The sequence below is a fragment of the Anguilla rostrata genome, chromosome 8 (genome assembly GCF_018555375.3).
Source record: "Anguilla rostrata isolate EN2019 chromosome 8, ASM1855537v3, whole genome shotgun sequence".
NCBI lineage: Eukaryota > Metazoa > Chordata > Actinopteri > Anguilliformes > Anguillidae > Anguilla > Anguilla rostrata.
This window is the reverse complement of record NC_057940.1, coordinates 21818775-21831719: the sequence shown is the minus strand read 5'-3', so window position 1 is coordinate 21831719 and position 12945 is coordinate 21818775. Positions and strand designations below refer to the sequence as shown.

At 36.6% G+C, this 12945-nt stretch overlaps 1 protein-coding gene across 8 annotated transcripts in view; it reads right to left on the bottom strand.

The window, feature by feature from the left end:
• st18 (ST18 C2H2C-type zinc finger transcription factor) overlaps nucleotides 1-12945 on the bottom strand; it is a 101588-nt gene that overhangs the window by 60204 nt on the left and 28439 nt on the right. Inside the window, exon 1 of one of the 8 annotated variants that reach the window (XM_064347041.1) lies at nucleotides 2234-2401. The exons of 4 other annotated variants lie outside the window; for them this stretch is intronic. In XM_064347041.1, coding sequence (XP_064203111.1) covers nucleotides 2234-2396 — 163 coding nt within the window. In that variant the 5' untranslated portion in view covers nucleotides 2397-2401. Of the gene's footprint in view, nucleotides 1-2233; nucleotides 2402-12945 lie in introns of those variants that run through there. 3 more of the 8 variants (XM_064347047.1, XM_064347048.1, XM_064347049.1) reach the window with 3 other exon arrangements.

Genomic DNA, 12945 nt, shown 5'->3' with positions numbered 1-12945 from the left:
CAATATGTGCTATGCTTGTAAAAGCTTGCTCCAAACGGGTGTCAAAATGCCCTTGATGCTACATTGAATTGAATAGGTTGTGTTCTGGCCTCTTTAGAAGACCAAAAATAATGTTTCTTTAGGCTTTCCCATTTTCTAGTACTTAAAGGGTACTAGGGCATTATAGGGCTGCCTTCTGAATAAATAAATAAATACCATTACTTTGCTAAATTTACTTCTGATTAACTTGAAATTAGTCTTAAATTTGGAAAAGCCAAAAAGTTGAGTATTTGAAAATGAATCTCCAGGTAAGCATTTGACATAGCTGATAAATCAGATTTAGCCTGACTAAACATTTTCCCTGGATTTCATAAACACAGAGAAAAAGAATGTGTTGCTATTCCTTCATATGCGGTAGAAGCAGTTTTTAGAACCAGCAATACAATGTTCTGAACATAAGAAGAATAGCATTAGGGTGTTATAATGGAAAATGTATTTGAATGGCAAGAGATTTCTGTTGGGGTTTGGGGGTGGGGTGGGGGGTGGGGGTGGTAGTTGTGTAAAATAAGGATTTAAAGAGGCAACATCACAGTTGTACAGCATGCTAATAACTAAGATGCTAATGACATGCTCTCAGAAGAATGCCTGAAGAAAACTAACTTCAGGGTGTTATTACTAAAATCCAATTATAACATTGTTTGTCAAACAACATTTCAGAATGTAGAACTCCACTGGTTTTAAAGACAAGAAATAAGAATGTGGTTGTAAGCTGTTTGTTTTATTGTGTTATGTACTGTTTTGATGTCATCCAACTGTCCCTTTTCCTGCATTATAAACCCTCAATTCCAATTTTTTATAATTATTTTCTTGTCATGAAATTTGCATTAAGACTCTTTAACTCAATATTGGATTTCCTAAAATTAGTTTGAGAAAAAAAAATTAATTTGACTAGAAAGGCTTTTATTCAAGAGCAATATTCCTGTATTTAACGGTCATTTTCCATTTTATATGTGACTCAAAAATCAATTTGATCTTGGAACCAGTGCCATGTTGCTTAGCAGCTTTCAAGAGTTACGTTTATTTATCTGACAAACTGTGCGGATTCTCTGTACCAGTCACTTTTAATTTATAGCTGTGGCTGAACTTTAGCTGAACAAATGTTTAAGAACACAATTTATCTGCCATCAATTAGGATGCAAACAACATCATACAATAAAAGTCGAACAGTGTAAAGGTAAGACTCTAAAAACCAACATCCATAAAATAAGAAAATATAATAGAGAAATAAGTATAATCGTATTTATGAAAGCTGAAAGTAAACTGCTAGGCCTAGACTGCAGTCTGTCTATGAAAGTCTGTCAATGAAAGCAAATATAAATCAAAACAACCCACAATGCTACAGAATAATGCAATAACAAAACAAACAGTGAAAGTGAAGACAAAGTTTGAAAGTACAGTATGAGGTCTACACTCTCCTGTTTACAGCTGTCGCAATAAGAGCACTGCACAATTTATCCGGGCTTTGTCTCCATACACAATACTAACATGTGTTCTTTTAAGACTAGCTTATACTCTTCATAAGTGCTGTGAGTTTAATTTAGGTAGACAGCATCAAATGCTATCTGGATGATCAAAAATAGGTCATGCTTCTTTAAAGCCAGTTTGAGCCATGTAATCTCCTGACTAACTGTCTGAAACCCAAATTGAAGCTCCCAATAATTTCCACCAAAGACAGAGGCAACATTACTGCATTAAAAGCTCACAAAATTATAATGTATTAATTATTTAAAGGTAATATTACCCCGAACTTAGTGTTCATGCATTTTTGAAGGTTATGAAGGCCCATTTTAACATTTTTACAACACCAAGACTTTACAACACCAGTTATGATAATAATATGTTTATCAGCGAGGTGCAGCTATAGATATTCACAAAATTCTGAAATTAAAATGAACATTTAAAAAAAAACTATTTTTGACAGCTGAGCAACATAAAAGATTAATATAAGCCAAATCATTATTTTGGGAGCTTTAATGATCTCCAAAATATGCATAATGACAAGCTATTTCAAACAGCGATGCATTTAAGGCCTAGTAAATTTCCAAAGCTTTGATCTGAACAACAGAAATTAAACATGCTGGAGTTGGAATTAAAAGAATAAAGGGAGAAAAAAAACAGGCAGTAAAACTGCATTATCTCCTAGCTCGATCTTGACTGCGGCCGCAATAATAAAAAAAAGAACTTGAGCACAAACCTACTTCTCTGATCCTGAAAGTTTGATTTCCCTGCAGTGTCTCACCGCCTGTGCCGGAGCTGTGGCTTTGAAAGGTAGTCCCCAGGAATATGACATACTGTGCCTTTGACAGCCTGGAGATAAGCACCTGCGTTCGGGTCCCTTTTACGTCACACCTCCCCATTCAGAGCTGTTCAATATGATGCACATTTGCACATCAACAGTGCCCCCCCCACCCCCCTCCCCTCCATCTACCCCCCCTACCCTCCCCACCCTCCTCACCCTCCTGTTCCTCTCCACTCCCACATCCGCAAAAACATACAAACAGGCACACATGAAGACAGATGTACACGTTTGGGTCCTCTCACGCAGGGATTTCTAAGTCTCTTTTTTTTTTTTGTCCATATTTTTTTGCATACATTGTGCTTCGCTAAACTTTCACTCGCATTGTCATAACGTGATTGCTTGGGCATATGCCCTTCCGAGCCTCCCGTATATCAGTCATCATGCAAATGAGATGGAATATCAGTCTTCAGCAGCAGATGGTCAGGGATGATAACAATGGCCCAACAGACGAGTTTCAATGTCCGTGACTTTATCGCTACGGCAACAACAACCAAAATATACGTAATGAAAGCCGTGTCTGTACATTTTTTTTTCTTTTTTCCCCCTCCTGTTACTGCTCGCCTTTTATACTTATTATTATTATTATTATTACTATTTTGTGAATGAAAATCTTTCATTAGAGGACTTTCTATGCTAATGTCTGGAGAAGACTATCTATAAAAGCCAGGGACCTGGAAATGATTTTTGGTGACTAAGGAAGGCAGCAGCCTAGCAATTATTTGAGTAATTAGGTGTAATTCCTCCCTGCAGGCCATGCTACCCTTCTGAGCTAGCTCATGCATTAGACAGGCCTGGAGAGGAGAGAGGGGGGAAAAAGAGAGAGAGAAAGGGCCTCAAGACACTACAAATGCAGCTTACAAAAGCCCAGCCGTGGTGATGTCACCCAGCGCCCTGCTGACTTCTGTAAATACAAGCCCCCTAGCAAAAAGTAAACAGTGCAAGCGTTTAGCAAACAGGGGCAGATTACAATGACAAAGGCAGCCACACTTCTGGGTGGAGCCTGAGGGGCCCTCTGGCCCAGGCTTCAGAATAACTGATACACATAAGGGGCCTCTTAGAGACGCGAGCACTTCCATTACCGGCTGACATCAGGGGCCACTGAAACAAGCTTGTCTCCAGGTTGCGTTCACCTCCCCTGAGACCGATGTGTGAACACAATGTGCAATAATGCATTTTCGGGAGCTTCTCTTTGACACATATAGGCTTTGGGGGGCTGGCGGCTGGTGGCGTGGGGGCGGGGGACGGCATTGTTAAAGGTTTGGCAGTTGATCGTCACCTTGTTTAATACCTTATTTAAAAGTATAATTTTTGAAATGTCTTGATGAGCAAGTTGTCATGCGTATGTAGATGAAGGACAGAGGCTAGCATCATCTCTCACCTGCTTTCATTTCTTTTCAAATTTCTGCTCGACAATAACTGAAACACACGTGCACAGAGTAAGCATCTTACAAAATGATAAAAGCATGTCTTTTTTAAAATAAATTATGACAATAATGGAATATTACATAACAAACATTTGTTCTGATTACTGCAAGTAAGGAACTCTTGTAACAAATCAACTGCAATAAAAAAATCTAATATAAGAACAGATCAAACTCTCAAAATGACCAGGAAGAAATTAGAAAAATAATATTATATCCAGCAAGGAGGGGGGAAAGCACAGCTTAAAACATCATATTGAATGTAAAAAAGGTTTAATACCCTTTCACTGAATTATTTTGTTAGCTTCTGTACATTTTCAGGATTTGTTCAGAACAGTTTTCCAGTTATCCTGAGCATTTTCAGAAGACATGAAGATATTTAATCTGTGTTATTGCACTACAGTAAAATTTCAGCAAGTTACATATACAGTCAATAGCCGTGGGTTGGTGGGAAAAGGCTAAACAGAAGAGGGTCAGTAAAACATTGCACATGTCAGACTAGGGTTCAAATTTAAAAGGTACAGTTCATAATTGTGGAAAAGTTTTGATTACATTTATCAAACTATTACAATGGGTCACTCCATGCTAAGTGTAAAAGCTTTTATGGATTTTGTGGCTTTTTGTGTAAGTAAACTAAAAAAGAGAGGCTCCTATTGTTTGGGAAATATGTGGAATGTACTAGTTTCATGGAACTGGTGTAAATGAAAGCATTACCCTCATATGCTTGTAGGCTTATACAATAGGAGTACTGTACAATATAAGCTGAAATTATAAGAATATAAAAAAACTGAGAAAATACTAATTAATATATTATTACCACTTTCAAATTTTGGGGATTAACCTCCTAATTAATAATGTTAATCATGAAAGTTGAGCTCTGACCTAAACATAATTCTCATCACACAGTTCACCTTATTAGAAGCAACTAATTAGCTGTGTAAAATGTTGTGAAAATATAATTCTCAACTTTACAGGAAATAGATTTCATAATAAGGAAAAAAGTGATCAAAATATTTTGAACATCTTTGTTATGAGACAACTTCCCCACTGCTCATTAACATGAGCTAAAAAAAATAAAAATAAAAATAAAAAAAAGCATATATATAAAGTTCATGTCTGCAATTAATATTGATCTCATTTCTGGCAGTGATCAGAAATGTTAACCTCTAGAAATTTTAAGAGCACAGTAATTAGATTATCCAATGCTTTCTTACAATGACTTTATGTCCAAAAATTGATATTAAGACTAATATTCAAAGTTAAGCTGTCATAGCTGAAATGTGAGTGATTCAATTTATCCAAACATGATGCAAGTTCTAGCAATTTTCTTTTCTTGGCATGTTATTTGCAAAATAAACTGTAAATGCGAGTTACCTAAATTCAGCGATAATGCAATGAGAGACACAGCCATGTACATGTGCCTTTAAATATGTAGTGATTTCTGTGCAATCAAATTCATCATTATTCAACAATACATTAAGGACCAAAGAAAACGCATAGTGTAATAGTAAGCCATTTAATTAATTTGAGGTTTTAATTCCTTTATCCTGAGAGAAACAAAGCTCTTATACTCTCCACTGGAGGATTTTGTATTTCTCATTTTGTGACCTTGTCTCTTGTATACCTTGTATTTTTATTTTAACAAATCACTAAATCTGTTTAGTGAGCTGCCAAACAGAAGTGAACTTGAAGTGAAAGCCAATTCCAAATGGACACACCATGCCAGACCTCCAATTCCTGTTTAGAAATGGCATACTTAGCAGGAAATTAAATTGCTTTACGGAATAAAGTAAGTATATGTCTTCATCTAGTGACATAAAGAGCACTTTAAATGCAAAAAAAGTGATTGCACTGGGTCTTTATGACCCTATGTACAGTAAATCATCAGTAGATGATTTAGCTAGGGACGTGGGCTGATTGTCAGTCAATGATCAACCTTGCAATGTGATGGATTATGGGAATTCATGCAATGTGGTGGATTATGGGAATTCAGGAATGTAACTAACTTGCTACTCCATGAGCTAGCTACCTTTTTCCATGGGCACCAGTCCATAGCCAGCAAAATGCAGATCCACTGATGTTTATACCATCTGTATCAGCTGATAATTCACACTAGTTCTTACACAGACTCATGCATTAAAATTGTTTTGAGGAATTGTATGTTGGCTGCTAAAATGATAGGTTATACATATCATACCCTTATACTGAATGGCTTAGTTAGCTAGCTATCCAAATACTACAGATATGCTCAGAATAGTAGGTAGTAAAGTTGGGTTGAATTCTATTTGAATTCAGATTCAGAAAAGGCCACAAAATTCAATGAATCATTTCCGTTTTAATGCAAATTCAGATAATGCACCAAAATTAAATGCATCAATTAGAAAATATTCATATAATATTGGCTTGCGATTACAAAGAATTTACATGTTTAAATTTTAGTGTAAAATAAACATTTTCACGCAAACTGAGTATTTATCAATTTATTAAATCTCAGGTCAACTTTGAGCTGGTGCAGACTGAAGAAGTGACACTGTAAGACATTTGTGATTTTGGCAATCAGAAGCAATACAGCAGCTAGTTTTGAGAGATATTGAATATACTGTAAATATGAAATTGGACTTGATAAAATGTAGCAAAAACAAATGGGTTAATAAAACACATCACATAAAACTTCTGATGAACTTGGTGACTACTGTTGCTGTCAGAAATTATGCCAAATACTGAGGTCTTCTCAATATTGGCTACCGCTTAGTGGCTCATCCAATTGTGCAGAAGTAGCATGCATGTAGCATGTGTTTCTTTCATTTTCCATTACTGTGCAATGATCCAGAAACAACGCTACAGGCCACTTAGCTCACTCACTTTTTACTTTTCCCTCAGCATTTATCAATAGGCAGTGCTGTGTGACACCCAAACTGCAGATTCGTTGGTGTTGAAATTCTGGTGTTGAGGGTTTCAGAGTGAAAGTGTTCTGATGTTAAATTCCATGTGATAAACACCACCTTATATTGAACACTTTATATACAACACTTTATTTATCTGTTTGCTAGCACAGTAGCTGTTGAACTAGTCATGTGAGATAACATAGATAACTTGTTACGATGACATTCTGTGATGTCAACCCTGTATTCATTGTGTGATGTTGCAGAAAATAGATCCATGACTTGTGCCAAGGAATGTCACATGTTGCTAGCCATAAACACCTAACATTAAGAAAATTTATTTGTGTACAAGAATCTTGAACTTTTTTGCCATTGTATTTCTTCTAGCAAGTTCTATCACTATCAGCAGGACAGGAGTACAGTCTTTCAGTCACCAAACCTGATGCATTGTGTAGTGATAAGCCTTTGGATCTGCAAATGCTCTATGGCAATGACACTTTCTGTTATGGTGTCTAGGACAGCTATGTTGTGTAATGTGCAAGTTAAGGGATAACTACTGTTTTTCCTGAGGAGCAATTAAATGTGATTTTCAGAGTGATACCATTAATCATGTCGCTCTATTTTGGACTTGAATAAAGAATTTATTGAAACATTCAACACTAGTTCAGTGTTCATCTTGACACCCTTATTGTTGAGTTTAATGAAAAGCATAACACCAGTACAATATGTACTCAACACTAGACCAGTGTAAATAGTTATTTCCCAGAGGGTTGAGGCTAATATAACACCAAACACCAATATTATGTGCACTCAACACTGTACCAGTGTAAATTTCTACAAGTGTTGGGCAGGGGATGATTTATAACTAGTATAATGTTATTCAAGGGAGTAAAAGAATATCATCAAAAGCTAAAGGTTGTGATGTGCATGGTGTCACAAATTGCAATACAGAAGTGAACTTGAAAATGTAGCTGAAGCTGAAAATATACAAGTAGCCAACAAAAAGTGGGCAAAAAATTATAGGCCTATGTATTTCCTTGTCTGAAAAATGTAATGTGCAGTCTATTTTGAATTTTGTGGAAAAATAATTTTATTTCTGTGCTTAAAGCCACTGTATGCTATAGTGAATTTTTCCCACGGTGCACAGGAACTGCCGCCGTGGGCTGCGCGTGGAAAATTGTGGTCACTCACTCACTCACTCATGGACAACCTGAGAGGGACGTTTGGTAGGACGCATGCACAAGTGGTGCTTCGTTTAGTAGGACGCATGCGCAGGCGCATCTCCCAAAATTACGTTACTTTAGCTAACCCTAACATGTTAGCGTTTCACCTACTTTAGTTAACCTAGTTAGTGCGTACCACCGATACAGATGTATGGACACACGGAGGACAACAAATAACGTTACAGAGGTGAGGACATGCCATAGCTAGCTAGCTAGCTATATAGTTAGCCAAGTTTTACTCATGACACTTTGTACAGGCGCGCCGTGGGTCTGGACGGTTTCGTGCTTGTTTTTAATTTCAACACAGGCTTTCTGCAAGTTTGTTATACATATGGTGTTTCTTACACTGAAGTGCACAGTTGTTTTTATGATCATTTCCTTGCATTCATTGGGCCACATTCACAAAACCTTTCTTAAATTCTTCTTACATTTGTTCTTAATAAAATAACTTAATTGTTCTTAATAAAAGTTCCTATGAAAAAATGTGGGGATGTGGGATTCATGAAACATGCACAGGCCTTCGATTTTGTGACTATCCCGGGTATATCAGAGGATGAATGCCAATTGTTCATAAATTGAATGCAAGTGACTGGCCATGTTGATTTGCATAAGGAACCACCCTAGCAATTTCAAAAAATAATATTCCACCTGCAAATGTTGTGTCCAAACATCAGCCATTCATTGCTCTCCGGAAACGTATCTGTGCTTCATATGCATCGTCCCTAAAGGCGCTCACTCTCCCCAAGGCACGATTAGCAAGTAATACAAAAGCAACAAATACACCAGCATTGGGTTGGGCTGCATGTTTGTGGGTCTTTATATATATCATTATCTATCATCATAAATCGCCTTTATCAATAAAAAAAATGTATAACATGCATTACCAACAATGTTATTATCTTAAAATAAAACTAAGAGGATAAATACAATCTTTATTCTAAGGTTACTCAATCAGGTTATCATCCAATCTGAAGTGCAGCATTTTTAAGCCCCCCATCAACATCACTCCCTTCTAAACATCACTGAAATTCATTACAACCCACAATGCAATAAAAGCACTAAATTCCAAATGTTCAATTTTCTAATTCATAAATAGTTCATTTCTTTGAATAAATAAGTGTAAGTAATATTGTTGGTGGATGAAAAAATGTAAATACAGAACCCTTGAACTTCACAAACAATAGTTTTAAGATATGTGCGAGGCAATTATTTGGGAGTAAAAAAATATACAAAATAATACACATTGTAGAATTCACATTGTAGACAATGTTGAATGTTATACAATGTTACTGTAAATGCATGTTTGTCATGTGTTCATCCAGATACGCCTCCAAATCACACTGTATATACAATTTTAAATCCTTTTTTATATTTCCCCAGTGTGGACCAGCCCTTTTTACTTCTAAGCCGATCTTATTACTATTAAGTTCTCCAACAATTCATGAGTGTGTCTACAAGAACATGGGCTTACAATTAGTCAAAAAAGTGTAATGTTTGTGCCTACTTGTAAGTCAAATTTAAGGACAAATGTTGATTGAATACAGGCCACGTTCTCTGAAGAGTGTGCTGCCAGCTGCCCCTTCTTTTCACTGCAGTCCACCAGCTGAGCTGTGCAGTCATAACACAGGAATACACTTTATGTGCACTTGGCACAGGCAGACTGCTGGCAGACACAGTGTGGACCAGAGGGGTCTATGCACTACGCACTATAAGTTCAGCCCTACACCACTGAGGAGTCAATGTAGAATTTTTAAAAAATATTTACAAAGCAATCAGCGCAGTGTGGAACCATAGTAATCTCAATTAACCGTTCGATTACCACGGGGGTGTCCAGTATTCAGGCTTGATTGGGGAAAAAAGCTTTTGTTCAAGCAGAACACAATGACAACTGATACAACTAATGATATAATCTCGGTCTTCAATCGAGACCTTGATTAGTTGTGTTAGTGCTGGGCTCAAACAAAAACCAAAAACCCGTACCCCCTTACCTTAGAGATTTGGACCAATTTTAGTCTCGTTGTGACTCCCGCACTGTTTGTGAGCATGTGTGTGTGTGTGTGGCAGTTCAAAGGCCCAGGGGAGGGTGACATTTAATTTGTGGCGCCAGTGAGCTCAGACCACAGCCACTTAGACCGCTCATGGCTTGAGACCATTAGGCTACTTCTGTCTGAGGAGACCTGCACCATGTTCCCTCTCTCTTCTCATCGCTCTATCCACGGCAGCCTGCCACACACAGCTGGACTTCTCAGGTACACCAGCATGGCTGTGAAAGTAACGTAAACACATCACAAGACACAGTGCACTCTCATGCAGCGTAGGAGTGTGGCACAGCGGCTAAAAAACTGAGCATGTAAAGGTTTCCCAGGTGGCCAATGAAGCTGTGCCCTTGTTGGACAAGTATGTACTGTAATCTGATTGGTTCTGTAAACATCCAGCTCTTTATACCACACAACCTCTGGTTGACTGAAAAGCACCTGCCTACAGGCTGGATTGTATCTTACAACAGTGGACTTTCTATAACAGTTGGCGAATGACAAAATGTGTACTGTAGGAGAGTTTGTGTGAAAGCAACCAAGCTAAGGTGTACCTTAAAAACTTGTAACACAGCTAGACTGAGTGAAATGCACAACACTAACACAACACTATGTTCAGTTTATTATTAAATGTATGACGGTTCAACCAAACCCGCTTCGATTTGACAGCAAATGAAACACTTAACAGTAGGTGTATGTTTTCTTATGAACAATTGTTATGCCTTTCATTCATTCTATGGCTATTGACATGGCTATCAAGTCCAACATATAGGCTAGAGCCAAGCCTGCACAAGTTCATTTATCAACTGCAAGCATCTTCAATTAAAAGCCCAGAATACATCACATGACATCACACTTAGTAGTTGAGTCAAAAACCCTGTAACAGTTACGGTTCACATTTTAGTGTTGAAGAAGAAATTTATACCGCCAAGTAGTGTATAAAGCTTAAAGGTTGAGTACTGACAACACTTTGGTCACTGGGTAAATGGGATTATGAAAGCATACCTTACACATAGAGAATAGTGGGATAGCAGCAAAGCCTTCTTCATTAATTCTAAATTGAGTATGTAAATGTGACACTGGATACTCAAATATTAATAATCCAAGGAGTGGATATACAAATTAGTAATTACATCACTGGAATAAAAAATGCAAGGAAATGTATATATACAGCTGAATAAGTGCGTATCAAATATAGTCTTTACATGCTTTTGTCCAGATATGGAAAGACAATAAATTATTTGGCTTAGTGTACTAGATAAAAACATACATAAAACACAGCATTTACAACAATCCATGTCAGTGTCTGTGTTGATACGCTTGATGATAAAGAAATTGTAAGCCCCTTTCAGAACAAGGATGTTCAATGAGAAACAATACTTAAGAAGACATTCATCCTGCTGCTTCTTAACCACTGGTGAGCTATTCGTACTGTTTATAATTACCCACAGAAGTTTGTTAAATGTTATAGATTTCCAAGATCCATGCATTTGTATGAAAAAAATGACCATTAAAAACAGTATAGAATAAAATTGGTTTTTTTCTGCATGATTCAGGGGCCTGCTTGAGAATATACAAGCACCTCTTATTAATGTGATTTACAATGTTTTGATTGCACCCAATACAGAAAGCTTACTGCTGCGAATCAGCATGCAAATGTCCTTTCAACTAAACAAAGAAATTGATTATGAAGTAAGTTTCTCTAGAACAAGTAGCAGGGTTTGGTATGATTAATGGGGTTGGCCATTGATTTCCCTTTGTTTATGTCTTTGTTAACTTTTTTTCTGACACAATTATAATTTGTTTTCAAACAATAAGTCCAATTTGGGGAGTGCAAATTAAATCTGTCAATTGGAAAATGACTCATTTTCATTTTCATTTTTAAAGTTACATTGCTAAAAAAAATCTGAAAGTGAACCCCGCACAGACTTTAGATTCTCTCATAGGTCAAATCGCTGCCTTCGTTTCAGTTCTATTTTCTTCTGTTGCGCTAGTTAAAAACGCCTTTTTGTGGCTCTGAAAAATTACATTAAGGAGAACTTTCTCTGGGCTAAATGAGAGGGCGAATGCCTCTCTCATTTTGTTCATGATTAGTTAGGGTTACTTTTTCTGGATGGATCTAGGTCAAAAAAGCTAAGTTAAATTATGTGCACTTATACGGATAGGCATACATATCACTTGCAACACATTTTCCTGAGGTGTGTGCCAAACACACAAATAAGCAGAAGTGTATTACTAATCAGAATCAAGGAGCAAGTATTGTGATTTTTTCCCTTCATTTATTTGAGGGCAACCATTGTCCCATGTTTAAATAACATTACAAAAGGTGTTTGACACATTCCAACTGCACTCAATACAGTGCACTGTTGGCATTTGCAAGTCAAATGGTAGTTTTTAGTCTGAGTACTCAATCAAAAGGCATTTTTTGGTATGCCACAGATTTTCTTGAGCAATTTAAAAAAACTTCTACATATCCAGACGTTTACACTCACATCATCTCTCCAAGATAGTGATAATACGATTTCTGTGTTTCTCGCTGTTGAGAAACAAACTGGATTATGAACAGATCACTACATAAACAGCTTTCTAAAAGGAGGCAGCTATTTTAAAAGAGGCTGAAGAAATGCAAAGAGGGATTTAAATTTTAATTTGAATTTATTCCAGCAAGTGAAAGGTTCTTTTGAGAGGGGATTTCAGCAGAGATGATGGTATTTAAAAGTGATAAACAAGCATCTAAACCTCCAGTAAAATGCAGTATTTTCTTCTTTCTAGTATAGAAGAGGAATTGGGCTTGACTCCTGTGGTCACATCCAAACAAAATGAAAAAATAAGTAATAATACTAATAAAAATGTTAATAAATTGGATAGATATACATGTTTGCTATTCACATAAGCAAATTAGATCATTAAAATATACACACATGAATGGTGTGCATTTAAATAATTTATGTAGTATATCTTAACAAAAGGTTTTAAAAATGACACTTTCCACATTTGTTGTTTGTGAATATGAATAAGTATCATCCTGTCAATGATTCTCTGTGCTGG